Raw genomic sequence first — 23326 nt, 5'->3', positions numbered from 1 at the left:
ACACAAATTGACATAACTGCATATGCATAGCATAAGACCATATGTACCAATGAGCATCGAGTATTAAGTCGCCATATTGGTGTTCGATGCTTAATATTCGATGCTCATTGGTCCATACGATCTTATGCTATGCATATGCAGTTATGTCAATTTGTGTGCGATAGCCCTAAGACCTGCTGTCCATATATGCCCGTCTCCACCGTTGCCCCTCCTCATCCGGTGCAAATAATACAAATAAGCCCTGGGGTCGACACCAATTTTTTGACAGCTCCCGGGTGTTTGCTCACTAAGCGCTTTTTCCGCTGAACGCCCATTTTCAATCCCTACATTCCCATGGAACGGAATGAGCGTAAGCGGGGAATATAGGATAATGATAAAATATATAAGAAAAATATAAAGTGTATTAACTAGATATATATTTATACAGAAATTTATAATTATAATAACATAAAAGTCTATGTATATTCACATTGTATTACTGTTAGTTCAGGTGCGTTTTAATATGGAATGTTTTTCCTCTAAATCAATTGTCTTCTCATATAAATTATAAATTTGCTGAAAAAAAATCCCATAAATTACTTTCGAAATAAATTGTAATATTTGCAAAATTAGTTGTTAGGAAGTTTTAACTTTTACATGGCTAATTTAAGTATTTAAAAACAAATATTAATATTACAAAGCATTAAATTAATAAGTGAGTATAAAAATAAAGTATTTCTGAGATTAAAAATCTACATTTATATAAGATGTAATTAATTTCCAGGAATAGCTTTTCTATATCTATGAAATATATCTTTATCAATGAAAATATTCAGATTACTGTACATATTTTCTCGTGAGAGTTTATATAATTTTTTATAATACCCTTGGTATGTGCAAGAGCCTGATCTCTTTCATCCCATATTGTGAGACCATCGCATGCACAAATCTTCTTTGTATTTTGAAACAATCCGGACGATCTGGCTATAATACCACAAGCCAACCTTATACAAGAAAATTTGATATTAAAACTATCAGAATAAACATATAATTTTATACCATGGTAATAATCATTTGATATACCTATTTCCACTGTTTCCATTTATCTTAGACTCTGGATTGTTACCTTTTCCCAGATCATCTGAATTCTCAGTGATAACAAGAGATCTACCAATGATATCAGGTATTTCAAGAAATTTATCTATTTTCCGAAATGTAGCTCTGCCTGTAGAATCTGCTAAGATGTTACCAAGATCACCAGCATGCTGTAATCACAAACAGAAATATTATTAAAATATTATAAAACATAAATAAGTTTTTTGAAACTTACTCTTTCAGATAGTTTATTCTCAGGATCTCCATGTAAGGAATTATTTGGATTGTAGTGCTCACCTACACTATATAATAATTAAATTTGCATAAAGTGTCGACTTAGAAATAAACCTTTGTAAGCAGATTTACCTGTCACAGCCTTTAGATATATCACCACACTCATGTATATGTATACCATGTGTACCTGGGGCTAATCCATCAACTGTACCATCTATAACACATCCCTTTGGAGTTTGTGCAAACCTTATTACTCCTTTCACTAGATTATCTATACTGTATCCTGAATTTCCACCTAACATTGACACTGCGCTCAATTCATCTACAAATATTAAATTTAATGCTATTACAACTGTAAAAAATAGTCATGTTACATATAGCTCAAGTTCTGAAGTTATACATTCAATCTTTATATATAGTAGCACAATAAAGGAATATGTTTAAACCTCCATATCCTTTCAATACTGCCTGCCTTCCAGTTTTTTCAATTCTTTCTTGTATGACAGAATAAGGTAGATTTGTTTCAACAACGACAGTGCCATGTTCTAACGATATATCAATGTTTTGAATACCTTCCATATCTGTTATACTCTCGCGAATTGCGTTAACGCATTTCTGGCATGTCATATGCACAGCAAACTCAATCTGTCAAAATAACGTCATTATATAATTCGTAGGAATAATAGCAAGATATATATCCTATTTTGCTGGATTAACAAATATGAACAATAATTACTCACTCTTGCTAAAGCCATTTGCGTAAGCAAGTATTTGTATCAACGTGACAGAGCAAATTTTCATATACTGGTTATGTATTCTATAGAATAACTTTGCATTTTTGTTTATTTAGCAGGTTATAATACCCACACAGATGACAACCAATAATGGCTGCGTTCAGCAAAAAAGGTAGCTTAATAAGAGTCTTCCGCTGCGCTGGTATCAACTTTGCTACTGTGTAAAATTTTCTGCTGAACGACATCAGCAGTTTATATTTTTCCAACATGTTTACTAAATCACTATTTTTTCCAACAGAATTTCAATATGCTGGATAGCTTAGTAAATATATTGGAAAAGGGTAAACCGCTAAAGGCATTTTTTCGTTTCGTAACCACGATACCGTTTGGTTTGTTGATTTGGTCCACTTAACGCTCGCAACACCTCGAGCAACAAAGATAGAATGACGCTCGCGGCGTTGCGAGCGTTAAGTGGACCAAACTAACCAACCAAATGCTACCGTGGTTACGAAACGAAAAAACGCCTTCAGGGACGTCTACATTGGAAGTAAATAGCAAGAAGTAAGAAGTAAGAGTAAGAAATTGACCAACTACAGTCGAATGTGAGAAGAATAATCAACTATGATTGGTCAATTTCTTATTCTTACTTCCTACTTCTTACTGCTTACTTCCAATGTAGACATCCCTTAAGCGTCTTCTACAATGGCAGTAGGAGTAGTAGTAAGAAATAAGCAGTAAGCAAATTGACCAATTCCATTCTTACGTTTCAAAACTAATCGATTGTGATTGGTCTATTTACTTACTGCTTATTTCTTACTACTACTCCTACTGCCATTGTAGAAGACGCTTTAAGTTTTACTGCGCAATGAAAATTACGTATACGCAAAAATTTCAAGAATATGGGTCCAGTTCCACAATCTCCGTTTAACTTTAACTACCGGTTAAGTCTCAACAGTGATTGATTAATTCTAATTAACTTTTCTTAACGCTAAATGCGATTGGTCAAGTTCAATGAAATAATCGGTTAAGTTAAAGGGACGTCTATTTACTTCCAATGTAGACGTCCCTTTAAGGGACATCTACATTGGAAGTAAGTAGTAAAAGTAGGAAATAAGAGTAAGAAATTGACCAACTACAGTCGAATGTGAGAAGAATAATCAACTATGATTGATCAATTTCTTACTCTTACTTCCTACTTCTTACTGCTTACTTCCAATGTAGACTTCCTTTAACTATAGGTTGTGGAATTGGGTCTAAAGCGCTTTACGCTGGCAGGGGTGCGTTCGAAAACATAACCTAGGTGCTCCCGCTGTGTTGGAGTAAGAGAGATACGAGAGTGAGATAAAGAGAGAGAAAGAGGACTAGAGTGACGTTTCCGAACGCACTCCAGCACAACACAATGGGCGCATTCAGTAGAAAAAGCGCTCAGTGAGCAATCAACGATTATTGGTTCTTGCTATTAGATCCCTAAATCTAGACCAATTACATTGGCCGCGTTCAGTAGAACAAGTGATCAGTAAGCGCTCAGTGAGCTCTTGTATCTGATTGGAGTATAGTTGGAGATCTAAAAGAATATGCCAAATCATATACAAGAGCTCCCTGAGCGCTTACTGATCACTTGTTCTACTGAACGCGGCCATTGACAAATTACTCAACTGTTGTGCAACTGTTGAGTCTGCTGAATGCAGCCATTGGCCGTGTTCAGTAGAACAAGTGATCAGTAAGCGCTCAGAGAGCTCTTGTATATGATTTGGCATATTCTTTTAGATCTCCAACTATACTCCAATCAGATGCAAGAGCTCACTGAGCGCTTACTGATCACTTGTTCTACGCGGCCATTGAGTTGTTCAGCAGACATAACAGTTGTACAACTGTTGAGTGATTCGTAAACGTAATTGGTCTAGGGGACCAACAGAATAAACCAATAAACATCGAGTGCTCACTGAGCATTTTTATCTGCTGAACGTGCCTTTTACATTGTAGATCAAGCCTTAAGCCCATTCTACAATTGCGTGAACGTGGTTGTAAGTGGTTGTATGTGATTACGACACCAATCAGAATAAAGCAATCAGTAAATAAAACATTCGGATTGGTTGACTCTTACGACACGACTACGCTTACGCAATTGTAGAATGGGCTTTAGGGGCGCCGCACACAATTGAGATAACAGTAACGTAAGACGTACCGTAAGAATTGACCAATCACTTTGAATATCGTCGACCGTAAGGTCGCCATTTTTGTGAATACTCGATTGTAATTGGTCCATTTTTACGGTACATTTTACGTTACTGTTATGTCAATTCGTGTGCGGCGCCCCTAAAGTTCTAGAAATCTGATTTTCCTATTGGATACCGTATAAATTTTGGATGCAATGTAAATCCTCCATTAGACAGAAAACTGGTCAGTTCGGACATTCGTCGTCAGTGACGCTGCCTTCCCAAGCCTTTTATTTCGGAAACGGTCTGATACCATCCCTCATTTGCGAAACTGTACACTTCGTAAAGTAATTGCTGATAATTGTCGCACGCGTCAGTTATATTATCAAAAATACGAGCTGTACGAGCTGTACGGTAACTAGTTTATGGTTAGATAACGTAGTCTGCAAGTTTGAGACTGCGGTGATCCTCGTTAGTCCCGCGCGAATAAGTCTTGCGTACTTCTTCTGGATAATCGACGTTGCAAGAACATGTTGCGAAAATACGACGAAAATGGACGTAGCATTTTTTGAAGCATTTTCGGATAATTCTTCGCGATAGCGACGTATAAGTGGTGCTTTTCGTTTATCGGCGTTTCATTGACAAAACAACTTGTGATTTGCTTCCAAAAATGTCTGTGACCTTTGCACAACGCGGCAGGCCACCTCCAAATACTGCTCAAATACAAAAGGTAAGGAAACTGCGGTAACTTTCCAAAAGAACGATAATATTTTATGTGTTTCTGATAATTAAAATATATTTATGTGAAGTATGCATTTGCAATTTTGAGTTTTGCGATTGTCTGTATGTGTTTATATATTTCTTTAGATGCTCGATGAAAATAGCCAACTTATACAAACAATACAGGAGTATCAGAATAAGGGCAAGGCACAGGAATGTATACAGTAAGCAACTAGTATTTATATTAAAGAGTATAGTTTTTATTTTTTTAATATACACTAAGATATATAAAATGCAGAGAAGATTGATATTAGGGAAAAATTTATTATATTTAATATGTTACATTTAATTTTCAGATATCAACAGATGTTACATCGTAACTTGGTATATCTAGCAACTATTGCAGATGCAAACCAAAATATTCAAGCTTTATTACCTGTAAGTGATATTGTTTAATATATATAATAAAATTAATATGAGAAAGATAGGATATATTAAAATCTTATAAACAATTATAGAATTTCTAATTGATTCTTCTTGTTTTAAGCCACCTCAACCTATTCCCAATGGTCCTCAGCATGGCATGATGAATCCTCAAGGGCTTCCAAGTGGTCCAGGAGGTACAGCTGGCCCTGGAGGAGAGATAACTCCAAATACACAGCCACCTATGCCAATGTCAACCTTTAATCAAGGCCAACCAATGGCACAAGGTGGTTATCGTGGGCCTGTGATGCCTGGCCAAGGACCTACCATAAACAGTATGTAACATTCATAATTTAAGTTATCCTCTATCAAAGAATTTTAATTCATCTATTCTAATTCAAATTTAATTTTGTTCAAATGATAACCGCATGTTATTCTTATTTGAAGTAAAATTATATTTAACATGTAAGTAGTTGGTGCTTTATATATGCTATCTGCTATTGTAATCTATTAATATTCACAGGGCCTCCAGCTGCACCTGGTCCACAGCAATACAGAGGTCCGCAAGGTTATCCACAGCAGCCTTCTCAACAAGGATATCCTGCTCAATATACCAATCAGAATCCTGGGTCAAATTATCAAGGGCCACAAGGATCTGCATACACACCTGGTCAGCCAAATCAGTACGGACCACCAAATACTTCTCAACAACAAGGATATACTGCAGCAACGCAGCCAAATTATGGTCCTCCGACTACCGTGAATAGCTATGGCCCACAACCGGGTGGTTATCCACCTCCGGGCACGACGCAGCCACCTTCTGGATACGGACCACCACCGCCAAATCAACAAGGCTATCCTCCGTCTAATGCTTCACAGCAAAATTTCTCATCAGGTAGTCAACAACAACAACAACCGGGACAGTATGGCAGCCCTAGTCCACAACCAAATTATCAACAGCCTCCGTCCCAAGCGCCACCTCAAAACGCGTACGCCGCTGGACAACCTGGAAGTTATCCCCCTCCCTCCTCTCAGGCGTACGCGAACAATGTTCCACCACAAAATTATCCACCGCCTCCGACAACCAGCGCGACTCAACCCCCTCAACCCGGCTCTCAACAAAATGCGGGCCCGCAGCCCAACTATGTTAGCCAACCGAGTCCAGGTCCCGGCGCGACGCAATATGGCCCCGCATCTACATCTCCGCCATTTAGCACTTCCTCTGCGAGTGGTGGTAATACTTACGCCCAAAGCAGTCAGCCGACGAGCACGCCGTCTGCCTCGACACAGACATATCCGCCAAGTAGCGGCCCGCCACCAACGTCGCAGGGTGGAAGTTACGCTCCCCCAGTACCGGCTCCCTCTGGCTACCCCGTTCATCAAACACCTCATCCGACGTCGCACCCACCACACCCGCCGCCGCATCAATCACCTCATCAACCACCGCACCCCCCGCATCAGCCACCTCATCAACCATCTCATCAGACATCTCATCAGCCAACTTCACATCAACCGCCCCATCAACCACCACAACAATCTCAGCAACAGTCGCAAACAGCTCCGCAGACGCAACAGCAACCATCTCAGACCTCGGCTCCAAGTGGATTTCAACCGCCATCCGGCCCGCCGCAAGGTCCCGCTCCACCTCCGGGCCCTCAACAACAACCCGCATATGGACCGACCACGACGCAAACGTATGTGCCGCCGACACCAGGAGGACAGCCACAGGTATTTTTTGTGCATATATTTTGTTCAATTCAGCAGCATTCAGATTCACTAATCGTTTTATGACAATGTTGCATGTTGTACAGTGACTTGCAAAAATGTTTAAACACAATGAAGTTGAGCTCACCAAACTGTCAAAATTGGGAAGTATTATCGATGGACTTAGACAATAATAATATAATTAATAGGATAATTAAGAACACTGAATAATAACAATACTAATAATTAATAATGTAATTATTGAGTAAGCCTGTCAATAACACTGTCAGACAGTGATTTTGTCTTTGGCTTGTGAGATATGATCTCCAATGTATTTTTTTACGCTGAATACAATACTGTTCTCAGAATTTGCCTGTTACGTCACATTTCCGAGAAAATAGAAGTAGCATAAGCTAAAAAAAGACGATTTTGGCCATATTTTAAATGGTATTGCGGTCAAGGAAAATTTATTTTTCCAGTTTTGACTACACTATTTTAAATTGCTATCTTCCAGCTTCAAAATGCATTTCTGTTCGTTTTTGTACGATTTTTTAAAGCCAACGTGGAAGTTACTGTCTGGCGCTTTACCGAAAACACGCGTCTAAGCGTGACCTATGACATTATCACGCTATTGCGGCCTTATTAGTCATTTTTGACTTATATTACCTGTTTTCTCATAATTTTGACATGATGGTCAGATTTGGACAACAAATTCGTGTTCAGCAGGCAAAAAAACATCAAAAATGACTATTTACTCATATGATAAAAGTGGTATTGTACAGTGATATTGATGTTGAGCGCGCACGACCAGTGTTTTTAATTTTAACTAAATCTCGAAAACAAACAATCATGGCGAAACAAAACAAAATGCATTTTAAAGCTAAAAGTTGATACTTTTGCATAGCATTAACGAAATTTGGAGAAAAAATTTGCTGTCGGTGGTATAACGTCATGAATACCCTGGAAATCGTCATTTTTCCCCTTTTACGCTATTTTTCTAAAAATTGTGACGTGATAGAATTTTTCTGCGAACGGATTCGAATTCAGCGGCCAAAAATCTTCGGAAAATAACACTCCGTAATTCAAAGACAAAAAAATCAAATTTTGTCAGACAGTGTAATGATTTTCAATTTTCACACTTTGGTAAGTTCCCAACTTTATTATGTCTAAACTATTTTGCAACTCACTGTACAATGCAATTTTATTAGCAATTTTTCGTTAAATAACTTATTCTTTCTCTACAAACTATTTTTATGTATGTACTCAATATTTTAGATATTGTGTTTGCAACAAAACTTTATTTTATAAGATGTATTGAGAGAAAGAGAGGGAAAGTAACTAAGTAGTACATCAACATGAAATTTCACCATCTTGTATTTATACATCCATAATTGAGAAGTATATATTCTGAATTGTAGATTTATACTCCTCATCCACCACAAGGAGGTCAACATTATGGACATCCGCAGTATCCTCCCCAAAGTTATCCTCCACCGCCAGCAGGACAAGGATATCCACAATATCCGCCACGACCACCTGGTGGACATATGCCTCCCCCGCCTGGGCCACAAGGACCACCTCCACCCAATCAGTATGGTGGTTATGGTTATCAACCACCTACACAATAAAGTATATTAATATAAATTCTTGCATTATTCGTATTAATATAAATAATTCACTAATTTTTCATTAGTCTTTTTGTGAAAAGAATTATTTAAAAAAAGAAAAACTATCTTGATTTTTTATAAATTATCTAAAATCCTGATGAAAAGTTTATAGATGGAAAATCATACAAATTATTGGAAATTGCTATGAAAAAAACTTTGTAATCTTTATAGGATTGTGTTTACAGTTTTTTTGACAGTTTTTAATATTAACATACGTATTTTAGTGTGTTAATATGTAGTAATACATAATATCGTGTTTTACATTATATACGTATATACTAGTTTAATAGACTCTACTTAAAAATTGTTTGTTTTTATATTACTTACACTAGCTGTATTGTTAGACCTCGGTGAAGTGAGTATGCCAAATATCTCGAATGGCTTTTAACTCTTACGACAAAACTCTCGTAATGCGTAAAAAACATATACACATAAAAAATCGATAATTTATTATGTTTTTCTAGATAATTTATTATCTAAATTTTTCACCTGACTTATGTTATCTATATACACATAATATACATATTTATCACAGATTTATTATTATGCTTGTAATTTTTCATATTTTATGATTTACACGTACAGAAAAAGGCTAATTTTCGAATTTTATTTTTACTACGAATACATAAATATTTTTTTTAGTTTATAGCTAAAGTTTGAATATATAAATTGTAGAATTGTTATATAAATCATATACTTTTTGCATACACATACACGCTCACGTATCACCGTCAAAATATAAACATTCATGACATTATGTTAAAAATTCACTCAACGTGTTATAATTTAGCGTATTAGTTATTGTGATCGCGGTCTCCCGTTGGTGAGTTTATACATTCACTTATAAGTGCCAATTATGATCTAATTCTACGAATGTTACTTCACCGTTGGATAATTAAAATCCAATTCACAGATCGCTATTTGGACAACAACGAAAGCTACACAATTTATTCACTGATCCAAAGAATCCGTCGATGAGAGATTTATTCCGTAGTTTACCATCAGTTTATCATCTGGACATAACGTTCGATGGGAGACCATATACAAACGCCATCGATTGTGACTCAAAGTTTATAAAACAGTTTAATTATTGTATGTATACATTATTGTATCTGGATACCATTTTTCTGAACTTTGTTCTTAGTTATTTGATATTGTAAATCATTGGTGAGGATATTATTTATATATGAAATCTGCGCATTAATTATTGTGGTAAGGCTCTTATTTGCCATTCCGTTTCGTGTTGAATCCACTTTCATAAGCGCTGTATTCAACTATTTACAAAGTTTATTGTCACTATGACAATAGAGCATATAATGCTATGATGCTACTGAAGTTGATAACACAAACGTGAATGTTTGATTTATTTGCATATTGTAATGAAATTTAACTTCATAATCGATATAATACGAATATGAATATAAATTTCTCCATGTTACATATTTATCCTATAAATATTTTTCAAAGGAGATGTTGATAATTGTACAAATGATGTATCTTGTTCGAGCTCTCGACACGTTTTTAGATTAAATAAATGAAAACTTAAATGGTATATAAAAATAGCGAAAACAGGTTGTACAAGCACATCGTAAAAAAAAAGAAAAAAGATTTATCAAATATTAGAAGACTGCCTGTTTTTTTTTTTTTTTTTTTTTTTCAAGTTCGAACTCATATCCCCTTTTTATTTTTGACATTAGTGATAGGTACAAAATCTTAGTGAAGAAATATGTATCTTTATACATTTATGATACGTAATACTCGTATGACAATGATATGGATCGGTTAAATCTTCACTGTACTACTACACTGTAGTAAATTATAGAAAGACGTTAAACAAACGTGTTAAATTACAATTCATCTCTGAGGTTTAAATGGCTAAGATGACATTGACAGGAATGACTAGGTTGTGGTACTTCTTCCATGTTACTCAGTACTTTAACTTTACTCCTTAAGCGTTTACTCCATTCCTGAAATGTAAAGATTATATCATTTGGCGAATTATATCCGAGAAGAATATATAAAATAGGGCTTTCTCATACATGAAATAAAATTGTATAGTAACACAATATATCACGTGGTAATAAATTATCCCTCGCAAATTGTCTGGCAGTTTTAGCAATCTTCAATACATCCTTGTCGTGTTCCTTTGCCCATCGAATTTTTTCAGTCAGATCCGAAAGATCACTTTTTACAGGCACATAATGTAATCCGGGTGTAAGATCTTTGTAAAAAAATTCGTAATATTTGGATTCTTGCTTGAACACTAAAGAATCTCCAGAGAGCAAATACGGGAATCGATATGCTGCTACTGTACCATCGATGTTCAGTTGATATTTATACTATAAAAAAAATTATATCAAGTCGGATATAAGACCACATCAATGTATTTACATCTCAATTCTTGCATTACATTTTTTTCTTAACAATGTAAAAACTTAGAACTTACTCTTGTACTTTATATATTTAAAAGGAGATGAGAATTCAACTGATATGATTAATCTTATAATCTTATAACTATAGCTATGAGAATATAGTGCCGAATTTGATTTCTCTGAAAAGAATTTAACTCTTACATTTACCTTGAAAAAGCTGAAAAACGACACATAACTTTGTGCAGGTCCATATTTATCTATTTCATCTTTAAAGAAGAAGAAGTTAACAATGGAGACATTGAAGAGTTCTGGATGTTTTCTTGAGATATCTATTAAATCAAGACGTTCCCTTCTGGAATCGCGTCCACGCCAAAATAATTGTTCGATCTTGTTTTCCCACGGCAAATCAGTGTTACCTTGCACAGAGAGTGTATCTAACATTTCCCTGTTTTATAAGCGTATAATATTACAGGTAAGATCATTTTTTTCTAACATTATCAATTTCTTCCTAATATTATCAATGTATGTTATACCTTCCCATCGCCTCCAGAGATGATTGTGTGATATCATATGTAGGCATAACGATGTCTCTCGTATCTTCGGAGCCGCACCATGAAAAAACAGGATATAGCGGGCCTTTATTGGGGACAAGCGGCCAGTCGCCCAAATTCACAAAGAATTCAATATCTGGCAATAGTATTTTGCGCGCGAGAGACAACAATATAGCATCCATAAATATCTTAAAGCCAACATACTGGCCGTAACATTGCCTATAAATCTAATTTATTCTCTCTAGTCCAAATTCAGATTTATAAGTAAATACGAATTATATATATTGATGGGTATAACATAATTACTCTGTTGGTTTTCAGTATGTAATGACAAATGCTGACACTGGTCGGCTGGTCATATTTCTTAATAATGCTTTGACGTATTTTATCAAAATCAACATTTGGAAATTGAGCAAGATCATGATGCATTTGAGTATAATTTCTTTGACATCGATAATTGTCTAACCAATTAGAGATTGATAGATTTGGACAGTAGCATTCTTCTTCATAAACAGGCCCTTAAAAGATATTTTTGTCATTTAAGATCTTTCAGATTTTGCATTTTATAAAAGATACATACCTTTAATCTCTGAATGAGATATTGGTAGTTCTTTTCCTTTAATCTTTACTTTAATCTTAATGTTCAAGCAAGTATTAAAAACCTTGTAGCGTAATATAAAACTCCCATCTTTACAGTCAAAAAGTTGAGTCCAAATGCGACATGGTGAACCATCAAGTGATTGTCCTTGTACTAACCCATTAACTATATTTTCACCAGGAGATTGTGTCAAACTAAAATATATGATAATACAAATATATATTTATATATATTTATATAAATTATGTAATTTATTCTAAAGTATAAATAATATATATTCATAATTTATTTTTTAGAAAAATATCATTTGTCACAACAAAATTGTTTATATCTTTAAAAAAAGTAATTATTATATAATCTGGTAAAAAATGTTATTAAATACTGTTATTATAAATATTTTTATATATTAAATTAAATTAATATTAATTGATTTAGACTAACTTTTTTCCATGTAGATCAGCGAGTTGTAAAAAGATGTATCTTGCACGCATTGTAATTTCTGCTGGTTTTAATCCTGGACCCCAAATTATCGTTTTCAATGGATCTACTTCAACATTCCTTGCTCCCACATACATTAATATCACTAAGAATGTTATTAGTTGCATAATTTTTAAAAATATTTACAGTAATTGTGAAAAAAAGAGAGAGGCCTAACCTCATCGATTTTACTAAAATTTAGTAATATAGTATATTTTGATGTGTAAAAACCGAATCTAGAAAACAAAATCGTTACTCTACACGGCGAAGCAAGATATTAATCGTAAAAGTTGCACACTATTCAAGGTTAGGAAACCTGTCATGTCGACGATGCACTGATATCAGTGTTGCCGCGGCTCTAAACATTTATTTACCAGATTTCTGCTTCAAAAATCACCAAATTACAACTTTTTCACTAGATTTTATAAATGTATATAAATTCGAATAAAAAAACAATTTTAATGATTTTTGATGTTTTAATAAGCATATTTAAACATAAATATAAACAAAATTAATATAATATATTTAAACATTCATGAAAATATAGAAACATACTCGTAAATAGAGAGAGAGAGAGAGAGAGAGAGAGAGAGAGAGAGAGAGAGAGAGAGAGAAGGGAAAACTTATTTTGTAATTAGTTTTAGAGTATTGTAAATTGTTACTAATGGCAAATTCGATTGAATGCTCTAGTGCGTAGTGAGTGTACACTAAACTTGTTTATAATTCGTTCTTATATTTAATAGATAGACTACATTCAACAAACTAACGCAACAGTGCATAGTGAGATTCTTTAATATGATTAGTTTATACCAATATTTAGATCCAATGAGGAAGTAGAAACAAGATCAATCATATTAAAGAATCTTATAATTGCGAAATTGCTTTGACTGCGTCGAAAAAGGTGGGACCCGATTGACCACGATACGATTAGACACAGATTGTAATGATTGGTTCGACCTAGTAATTTTTTTCATCAGTTGGTTGTGTCCAATCGTACAGTGGTCAATCGGGACGCTCCGTCGAAAATATCACCCTTATGTATTATATCAAGTGTCTTTATGTATCATCTTATCCTTGTTTAATATTCGATGAACAATAATGGCTCCTGTACACAGGGCGCGGTAATGCTTGCCGCGCGACGGAAGTCCGTGCAACAGCCAATCAATATGTTGTTTTTCCGTAAGAGCTAGAAGGTTATTACGGAAAGCAGCATATTGATTGGCTGTCGCGCGAACTTCCGCCGCGCGGCAAGCATTACCGCGTCCTGTGTGCAGGAGCCATAAGAATAAAATAATATGTGGAAATACTCGGGTAATATTTCCATTTTTATCACCAAATAAAGAAAGTTATTCACCAATCACCAAAAGATCTTAAAAATCTCCAAAATGGTGAAAAATCATCAACAACCCTGATTGACATATGAGTATGCGCAGTAATATCTAGTCTGTTCTTTGTAGCTGCACTGTTGTACAATTTTAAGTATATTAAACTACAATCTCTCTTTCGCCTTACTAAATTGATGTGAGTTTAATATATACTAAGATACAAGATTCTGAAAATATTAGCAAAGGCCCCTGCGCAAGGTATGTGTTACATTAAATTATCACTAAAATCTATACATTTTATTGCAGATTTAATCCCAAACTTTGCGTAGGGGCAATCTTTTTTCGGTATTTACGATTTTTAATATATTGTAGATTCATTTATTTAGTAAGACGAAGAGAATGTTCTACTAAATCTTCGCCTTACTAGATATATATATGAGTCTACTAAAATAGATACTGAAAAGATTAACAAGACCCCTAGGATGTATGAATCACACAAAAACAACATGCTTAATGCACTATGCGAGATGTATTTTTCTTTTTTTTTTTTAGAAGGTTATATTTGACAAATCGGGGGAGGCTTCGCCCTGATTTTTTAAAATATATTTTAGATTATTTCTAAAGGCTGTAATAACTATAACTTTTTCCAAAATATAGATTAATGCTGTTAGAATGTCTTATCAGGAGCCTAGAGTCATAAGATGAGAGAGAAAGAGTCGTAAGAAAGAGATTGGTTTACATCAGTAGTAACGTAAGCTCCGGTTTAATCGAGGTTAAAATTTCATTTTCCAAACACCGATCAATGGCGTTGAGGAATTTGTCTTATCAGGCGTCTAAAGCCATTATTGAGTAAGAGAGATCAGCAATAACATTACTAATAATAAGAGTATTTTGTTTCGTCGCGAGGCTGAGAACTCGTTATGTTCCTACTAAAAGTATTTATCCGACAAAAATAAATGGTTCTGTGATTATGGAAGTTTCTCCTCAATCAGAACAATATCTATTTTTTTCATTGCAAAACATGTTAAGAATTCCGATGAGCTGAAAATCAGCCTTTATATCAGTCTTACCTGTGATATCGTAGACATTGCTTTTTCTTATAACACAAACATATTTGCTTTTAGAGTCACTAAGAAAATAAATATATATTTGACTTTGAATACTTTTATATTTACATTTCAGTAAGACTGGCCAAAGAAAGAGAGAGGAGTAGAAATTCCAGGTCATAGAAGAAAAATTATATGTTGTTTAATTTCAAAGAAAAAAACAAAAAAAACATGACTTAATTGTTAATTAATTTATTTAGAAAAATCGGTCCTTAACAAACTGTGCCGTATGTTATATATATTTTTCAACTAGTAGCAGATACAAAGCAGTGGTGTGTTTGTAATGTTGTGTTTGTATTATTGATTTTTAGGAAAGGACTTTGTTTTTGTCTGAGATGGAAAGGACTTTATTGCCAGAATGTAATTTTGTATAAATAATAAGCCAATATATATTTGACTTGCTTAAAACATAACAAAATACACAAAGTATAAACTTTTTTGTGATTCCTACTTAACACATAATGCAGTGCAAAATCGACGATTTACCCGACGAATTGTTGGAGTATATTTTAAGCTTAGTACCACCTTACAAAACCCTTGAATCTTGCAAGTTTGTATGCAAAAGGTGGCGACGTACCACAGAAGGTATGCTTACTTTCCCTCTTTTTATTCTATATGTTTATATATATATGTATATGTATATTTTATTATATGTGCATATACATTTAGTAAGAAAGAAATAGATATGCATATATAATGTAACAGAGAAATAGATATATATTGTACATTAGTACAAAATAGATTTTTCACTACTGATACTGACTTAAGTATATTTTGTTAACAGTTGTAATAGCACGCAATGAAGCTCATTTTCAAAGATCTGTAGCTGTTGGATCCTTATTATGGTATTCATTGCCATCTATACATGGACCACCTACAATTGGCAAGAGACATTCACATTCAGCATGTATATACGACAACTCTATGTACGTGTTTGGTGGCTGCACATCTACTTGGACAACATTCAATGATTTGTGGCAATTAGATCTAGATACAAGAACTTGGATGAGACCAATCACTATGGGTAGCTATCCATCGCCTAAAGCATGTGCAACTATGCTTTATTATCAGAAGAACTTTATTTTGTTTGGTGGTTGGTCCTATCCAGTGCCATATCCTTTACATCAGGTAAATATTCAATAAAAAAAACAAAATCCTTTTAGTTGATGCAATTATACTTAAAATATTATTTATTATTGAATTTACATTATTATTTAAGGAATTTTTATTAAAGTTAAACACATAAAACAAATTTAAATTTTACTTATTTTTATATATTTACAGCAAAGGAGATTATTTAATGAATTACATATATACTCTATAGAATCAAATAAGTGGACTGCTATAGATACATTGCTAACTCCACCACCAATGTCTGCACATTCTGCATCAATACATGGAAATACAATGGTTGTTTTTGGTGGTGTTTGTGATGGAGAGAGGTATATTTCTATAAAATTACTAATATATATTGATACATTATTCATATATTTCTTTCAACATTGTTTATATTATTTTGTACCAGTTCCAACGACGTGTGGTGTTTTAATCTGGATTCGTATCGTTGGTATAAACGAAATATTAATATCACGTTAGGAAATGTATTTCCAGAACCACGTTATGGACAATCTCAGATTGAACTCGGAGAAAAACATCTTCTCATTCTCGGTAAGACATTCCCAATTGATCACAAAATTGATTTAACAAAATTCCCAATTGATCACAAAATTTTTTAACATTGGAACAAATACTATTCTTCTTAGTTTACTTTGTAATTTAAATTTCAGAAAAAAAGTCTTTTCTCTTATGTATGTGTGTAAGAGGATTTTGCACACTTTTAAAAGATAATGAAATTGATTTTTATTTATAAATATTGAGATAGTTAAATGCTTAACTAAATGTTGTCAGGAGGTTGCACAGGACCAAACACTCCTATGAATGATGCCTGGTTGTTGAAAATGGAAGGAGCAATCTGGATGTGGAAGAAAGTTACTATGCGTCATACAGAATGGGCACCAACGCGTATCTGGTGTGATCAAGCTTGTAAGGTAATATATTAAAAAAAAAAATATTTTCTTCAAATAAAAATACTTTAAATTTGAATGCAAATTATTTTAGTTACATACTATAATTTCTTGAATATAAATAATTTTGGAGCTGTAAATTTATACATGTTAGATGAATACTCATAATGCTATTATTTATTATAGGTGGGGAATTATGTTATTGTACTCAGTAAAAATAAACGTCAGACCAAACCGAATGATATGAGTATCTCGTTAAAAAAAACTGCTTGTCAAAGGAGCACTTCACCACGTAGTGAGTCAAGTCCTTTACATGGAAGGTTGGTATTTATAAGTATCGCATAATCTTATGCGACATTTTTATCGTTATTATTAAGAGTTATATAATCATATAATCATTATATTAATGGAAATATTTTTTGCAATATTATTATTCAGATATTTTTCCTAGGTCGGGAAATTTATCCACTCCAGATAGGGATGAAAACGTAAATGGACGGCATGGAGCATTTTCTAGGTCACATTTGCAAAATGCATGCACTTCATCACATGCACCCAATATCTCAAAAGTGATATCAGTGTATAATGATAATTCTTTGAGTATGGCCGCATTTCGTGATCAACGTTCACATAGTAATTTAAACACGATTAGAGAACGTCGATTGGAATCGGTAAGAAGAATGGAGGAAAAAATTAAGAGACCACAAACAAAAATATCGAAAAAAATTGATAGCATTGAAAAAAACGCACAAGCGATAGCATCGAAAAAAACCGAGAATACATTATCTATATTCGTATTAGATATTACGAAAGTTCTAGATGATTGTAGTGCTTCGTGGATCCCCTTTAAGCAAGATAATTATTCGGGTCCCGATGAAAGGATCCTATACTCTCTTGTAGCAGGAAAAGGAGAGTTAATAGTCTTTGGTGGTATTTGTAGGCAACAAATGACAATACATAGAAATAGTCTAAACGACGAGGTGTATAATGATCTCCATTTTATAAGTCCACCTCGGTATGATATTTAATATGCATTAATTATCAAAATATTAACATTTTGTTTATAGTAAATTATTATCTTTTGTATCTCTTTTCACATCGAAGTGTTATGAAAAGTGAATAACTGTCTTATCATATAAGTTTTGTATCAACGTTAAAACCGCGTTAATTCAAATTGATATAAAAACGTACGTTAATTATAATAAAATATTATAATAAACTTACATTATGAAATATTTGAGTTATATATTTAATATTACAATTATTCTGTGCAATACATAATGTACAAATTGATCTTGTTTAGTATGTATTATATTCATGTACGTTGTTATTTACTGATATAAAATCTTACTACTTTTAAATTCTGTAAGTTCGATATATCTATGAAATAAATGTCGATATTTATGTGGTACTTTCAGAAAGCATAAATGCATATTTTTATAAATATGTTACAAAATTTAAAAAACTGTAATTGATACAATAGTATATTTTATGTATAAGATTATATAATTGTTACACATTTTTTTCAATTATGCAATCTGTGAAGCTTTTAATCGTCTTCAGCTTCAGCTGCTTTTAAACTACCAAATACTTGTGATGGTATGGCTTGTTTTTCAATCGGTATGTCTAAAAATAAATAAGGCATTAAAAATTTGAATAACTTGTTGACTAATACAGAATCTATTTGAATTTAAATTTAGAAGTGCAAGCAGATAAAATATACTTTTTATTTTTTTTTCTCTTAAAATTCTTGGTTAGATAAAAATCTTATCAAAATTTAATATCACGTGTACGACTGTATAATCTAACATTGAGCAAAAGAGATAACTACTTCTACATACACTTGGATGTAATAAAATATTCCATAAATATAAATTTATTTATAAATATACTGTTCTTATATATGTATATATATACCTTCTTCAACTTCTGCATCATTTTCATCTTCGTCGTCCATGTCAATATCGATTTCGTCCGGATTATTTACGTGGGATTCTGGCTTACCATCTTTCTCAGTTACACCACGCACAAATTTGATACTTTCTTTAACACTACTGATATTATCTACAATTAAGAAATTTTTAAGGTAAAATATAATAAGCTTTCTCTTTTTTCCTTTAAGATAAAAATATATTCATCAAATGGGAAGAAAGAAGTTAATGTTAATCTCTTATTAATGTTACCTGTACTTGACGAAATTTTACTATCTAGTAAGCGCATAGCATCAACTGGAATATCTGATACTTGATTGGATGCATTATTCAACATTTGTGCAGACATCATATTCACTTGAGTATTGTACATAGCCTGCACACTACGCTTAATTCGAAGCATTTCACGCATCGTATCCTCATTTCCATGTCTAACTTCGAATTCTTTCCAAACTTGCCAGAAGTTCGATGTAACCTAAAATTAATTTAATGCGCAAGTAAATTATAGTGCAATAAGAGATTTAAATTAACAGATATTTATATTATAAATATAGTATCATACTCTTGGATCACATATTTGACTACAGTATGCGTATATCCCTCTTGCTCTATCTACTTCTCCTAATTTCGTTTCCATTTCTGCAAATCTCAAACACATTTCTCTAGTATTCTCATCGTTCAAAACTTCTATGGCTTTCTCATATATTTGCCGAGTTTTTGGTACTCCATAGATGTCTGCTGCTTTCTTTATGTATATGTTAAACATCTGAAAATTGAAAAATTAATATTTAAATCTCCTGAAGTCGATCCATTTTTTCATTAAATAATAAACATAAAGAATGCTTTAATTACAAAATATGTAAATATACGAATATAAACTATCAATTAAAAAATTTATTTTTCTAAAATTACATAATATATATGTATTTATAGTAAGAGAAAAATGTAATATTACATCAAATCTTTCCTCTGGCAGAACAGCATTTGTTGCTCGCTCATATACAGACATAGCATGTCTTGCTAAGCCATGTTCTTCTTCCAACTTTGCATATAACAAATATAAAGCTACAATAAATAAAATTCAGTTATTTTCTTGCCACATATATATTTATCAAATAACATATATATATCAGATAAATTATCACATTTATCAGATAAATTATACCTTTAGCATATTTCGGTGGACAATGTTCTAAACATTGCTCAAATAGATCCCTAGTACGCTCTAATTTCGTACCGCCATAACGTTTCAAAAATTTCGTCAAGTAGGTGTTCCAAATGTCATAAACATTAGGCCATTTGAACAATGCAATACCTTTCTCATAAGCCTAAAAATAGACTTGTTTAATGCTATCAGATTAATAAATGTGAATAAAATTAATGAAAAGTATTCTACATACTCTAAATGCTTCTTCGAAGTAGTTGTTTTCCTCCAGGAACAGTCCGTAATTAATAATAATTTGAGGAGTTGCAATTTTTAAATCGATTATTTTGTCATATACTGCTTTACAGGTCTGTCATGATAAACATATAAATAAGATAAAATTAAACGTGCACTAATATAAACTACATAAATATAAAAAAGCACAATAATCTACCTTAAATGTTCCAAAGCTTTCTTCCAAGTCTGCATACATAGACCACACTTTTAAAGATTTGTATAATCTCATTTGCACTGTCTCTGATTCATCATGATAAGCCACTTTTCTAGCTGGCATTGTAGTAGCACGATGCATGAGTTTTAAAGCTTCTTTACAGTTCCTACCATGAGAGAAAATAAAATATATATTATCCATATTCAATTATCTCGTTTTTTACTTAAACAGTAATGTTTAGTTATTTGCATATGTTGTAAATTAATTTACCCATGCCGAATTTCCATTTCTGCCCACTCACACCATACCGAGGCAAGATCGTCGACTTTTGTGTATGGAACATGAGTTGCCTTTTCAAATACTACTCTAGCATCCTCTATTTGACCATTTTCTTCATAAAATTTGCCAAAAGCAACCCACAATGTATGTAATTTACCGACTGCTAGCTGTGGTTGCACTGTCTGTACTGCTTCTGTGTATGTATTAATTATCTATAACAAAGAGTGTTTTAATTAGCAATTAGCATAGATTTACATATAAATTTATAATGATATTATTTTACCTCATGTGGTTGCCCTTCATAAAGTTTAACTCTCTTATGCCATTCTGCTACATTGTGTGGGTTTTGTCGCAATAATACAGAATTGAGTAGCAATAATCTCCTTTCCATGAGGTGTTCCAATCGTGCCAATCTCAATTCTAATTCTATATCATCTGGTACAGAAATATGTAAAGATTAATATTTATTTAATAAAATAAAAATATGTAAAATCATACATGTATATAATTGCATACCGTCCTCAGTAGGATTCGTCGCTGCTTCTTCTATAAGCTTTTTAAGGCTAAGTTCCTCAAATTGTGCATAAGCATCAAAAACTTGTGTAAAGTCTCTAACAGTAGTTACAGTCTGTATAGCTTCTTCATAAATATCTCTTGCCTAGAAAAAAGTTTTATATGTAATTTTTATAACTAACATTATAAAAGAATGCATTAATTAAATAAACATATAAAGTTGATGATACCCTCTCAAAAAGACCACTTCGAACATAATAATCTGCTAGTGAATTCCATAGAGGTCCCAATTGATCTGTATAACGTCTTAAACCACCTCTGATAATAGCATCCACATTCAGGGATTTTATTTTGGAAGGATTTTTTGATATTAAGTCACATAATTCATTCCATAGTTGATGATTCGATTTTCCATGCTTTGACACAAAGTCATCCTGATTGACAATCTGTGCTAGTTTCACAGCAGCCTCATCAAGTCTTTTAATAGATATTAAGTATTCTATGTATTCTTCTGTATCCTCTGGAGCTAACTATATATATAATAAAAAATAACAGATGACACATGAATATACTTTTCTTAAAAATAATTATTTTCAAAATTTATTTACATATATTAATTAAGAATATAAAAAATAATATAAGAAGCAGTATAATAATAAGCAGGTACTACAAATTAATATTATAAACAAATGTTAGTTATTACCTTTAGATATCTCCTAAAAACTCTGACAGCAGTTTCATAGACATTATGCTTCTTCAAGAAATTAATATACAATGGCCATATTCGATGATGCTGTGTGATAGGGAGAGCCCTAAGTGAACGATCAAATACTTGACGTGTTCGTGTTATATAGCATTGTTCAGTCATTAATGTACAGTAGTCCATCCATATACGTGGCATTTTATGCATAAATACTAAAGCACGTTCAAATGCATTATTGACATCTTCATACAATGGATCTGTTATACATCGACCCTTTAATTGGCTCACACGTTGTCGAAGATAATTATACCATAATTTGTAACTGCATACACAGAAAAGAGATTAGTATCCACTTAATTGTAACTGCATTAATAAAATATATAATCTTTAAAAACTGATACATATATATATATATATATATATATATATATATATATATATGTGTGTGTATATGATAACTGATAATTGATAACTGATGTATAAGGAGTTATAAAGATATATAGAAGGGAATTGTTTACCTGCCGGGAAGTTCCTTCAGTGCTCGTTCATACACCACATTTAAATTCTTACTTTTCGTGTTTTTAAGATGATCAATATAACGTTGCCAGTGTTTTACCGAATACGGATTTCGTAAAATTTCTTCTTCATATGGTAAGTCCTCTTCATTCTATTTAATTAAAGTTGTAATGTTATATCACTGCTCTTTGATAACTCTATATATATATATATATATATAAAGAACTTTTATAAATTATTATAAACTTACAAAGACATATAAATTTCCTTCATCATCTTTACGTTCCAACATTATAGAAAATACCTCAATAAATTAAATACAAATTTTTGCCACTTTGCTTGAAGGTTAACAGTTTTTGCCACTTTTATAGCACTTTTAGTAGCTATCATTCTCGAGTTTTTGCGCATGCGTGGCGAACACAATTGGTCTGTTCTTTTTAGCTGCGCTGCTGAACTGCTGCAATAAGTTAAAGGGTACGGTCCAGTAAGCGCTACAAATGCTTTGTAACGTTTTTACTTCTTTCTCTTTCTTCATTCGAATCCAAGAAATAGAACAAGAGAAACGCTGCGTAGCATCTGTAGCGGTTACTGGACCGCGCTTAAAATGAGAAAAAATATATTTAA

The 23326-nt window shown here is 32.9% G+C and overlaps 5 protein-coding genes across 13 annotated transcripts; 2 read left to right on the top strand and 3 right to left on the bottom strand.

Moving 5' to 3' along the window:
- Positions 1-622: 622 nt before the first annotated feature.
- LOC116846540 (copper chaperone for superoxide dismutase) lies at positions 623-2405 on the bottom strand. The gene is made up of 6 exons (XM_032820493.1): positions 2049-2405; positions 1755-1953; positions 1441-1630; positions 1310-1376; positions 1063-1244; positions 623-983 (listed from the first exon to the last, which is right to left on the bottom strand). The coding sequence occupies exons 1-6, from the start codon at positions 2061-2063 to the stop codon at positions 812-814; spliced, it is 825 nt and encodes a 274-aa protein (XP_032676384.1). The 5' UTR covers positions 2064-2405; the 3' UTR covers positions 623-811.
- Positions 2406-4464: 2059 nt separating this feature from the next.
- On the top strand, positions 4465-10814 carry LOC116846479 (basic salivary proline-rich protein 1). Of its 2 annotated transcripts, XM_032820341.1 has the most exons (7): positions 4465-4928; positions 5066-5142; positions 5275-5356; positions 5466-5676; positions 5865-7069; positions 8464-8674; positions 9626-10814. In XM_032820341.1, the coding sequence occupies exons 1-6, from the start codon at positions 4869-4871 to the stop codon at positions 8671-8673; spliced, it is 1845 nt and encodes a 614-aa protein (XP_032676232.1). In that variant the 5' UTR covers positions 4465-4868; the 3' UTR covers position 8674; positions 9626-10814. The 2 variants fall into 2 exon arrangements, with proteins under 2 accessions (XP_032676232.1, XP_032676231.1); XM_032820340.1 differs by having other exon boundaries at positions 8464-10814.
- Positions 10403-13054, bottom strand: LOC116846481 (protein O-glucosyltransferase 2-like). Of its 2 annotated transcripts, XM_032820351.1 has the most exons (8): positions 12889-13054; positions 12675-12816; positions 12216-12427; positions 11942-12153; positions 11618-11862; positions 11292-11529; positions 10752-11051; positions 10403-10679 (listed from the first exon to the last, which is right to left on the bottom strand). In XM_032820351.1, the coding sequence occupies exons 2-8, from the start codon at positions 12806-12808 to the stop codon at positions 10560-10562; spliced, it is 1461 nt and encodes a 486-aa protein (XP_032676242.1). In that variant the 5' UTR covers positions 12809-12816; positions 12889-13054; the 3' UTR covers positions 10403-10559. The 2 variants fall into 2 exon arrangements, with proteins under 2 accessions (XP_032676242.1, XP_032676241.1); XM_032820350.1 differs by having other exon boundaries at positions 12675-13054.
- A 1077-nt stretch (positions 13055-14131) lies between these two features.
- On the top strand, positions 14132-18398 carry LOC116846480 (F-box only protein 42). Of its 7 annotated transcripts, none has more exons than XM_032820348.1 (10): positions 14132-14293; positions 14693-14884; positions 15218-15368; positions 15453-15726; positions 15926-16269; positions 16426-16583; positions 16667-16809; positions 17050-17189; positions 17352-17485; positions 17617-18398. In XM_032820348.1, the coding sequence occupies exons 4-10, from the start codon at positions 15603-15605 to the stop codon at positions 18191-18193; spliced, it is 1620 nt and encodes a 539-aa protein (XP_032676239.1). In that variant the 5' UTR covers positions 14132-14293; positions 14693-14884; positions 15218-15368; positions 15453-15602; the 3' UTR covers positions 18194-18398. The 7 variants fall into 7 exon arrangements, with proteins under 7 accessions (XP_032676239.1, XP_032676240.1, XP_032676233.1 ...); XM_032820349.1 differs by having other exon boundaries at positions 17604-17747; XM_032820345.1 differs by having other exon boundaries at positions 14136-14231; positions 17617-18193.
- A 167-nt stretch (positions 18399-18565) lies between these two features.
- Positions 18566-22994, bottom strand: LOC116846477 (pre-mRNA-splicing factor syf1 homolog). The gene is made up of 15 exons (XM_032820339.1): positions 22953-22994; positions 22705-22853; positions 22187-22508; positions 21714-22013; positions 21487-21628; positions 21254-21405; positions 20962-21182; positions 20695-20857; positions 20497-20610; positions 20262-20424; positions 20052-20161; positions 19659-19862; positions 19349-19571; positions 19083-19229; positions 18566-18791 (listed from the first exon to the last, which is right to left on the bottom strand). Exons 1-15 carry the CDS (start codon positions 22992-22994, stop codon positions 18715-18717), a joined length of 2529 nt encoding a protein of 842 aa, XP_032676230.1. The 3' UTR covers positions 18566-18714.
- Between the last annotated feature and the right edge of the window lie 332 nt (positions 22995-23326).

This window comes from Odontomachus brunneus, unplaced genomic scaffold (genome assembly GCF_010583005.1).
Source record: "Odontomachus brunneus isolate Ranch 3 - 2012 unplaced genomic scaffold, Obru_v1 Obru_scaffold_065, whole genome shotgun sequence".
NCBI lineage: Eukaryota > Metazoa > Arthropoda > Insecta > Hymenoptera > Formicidae > Odontomachus > Odontomachus brunneus.
This window is presented reverse-complemented; position numbering and strand designations above follow the sequence as displayed.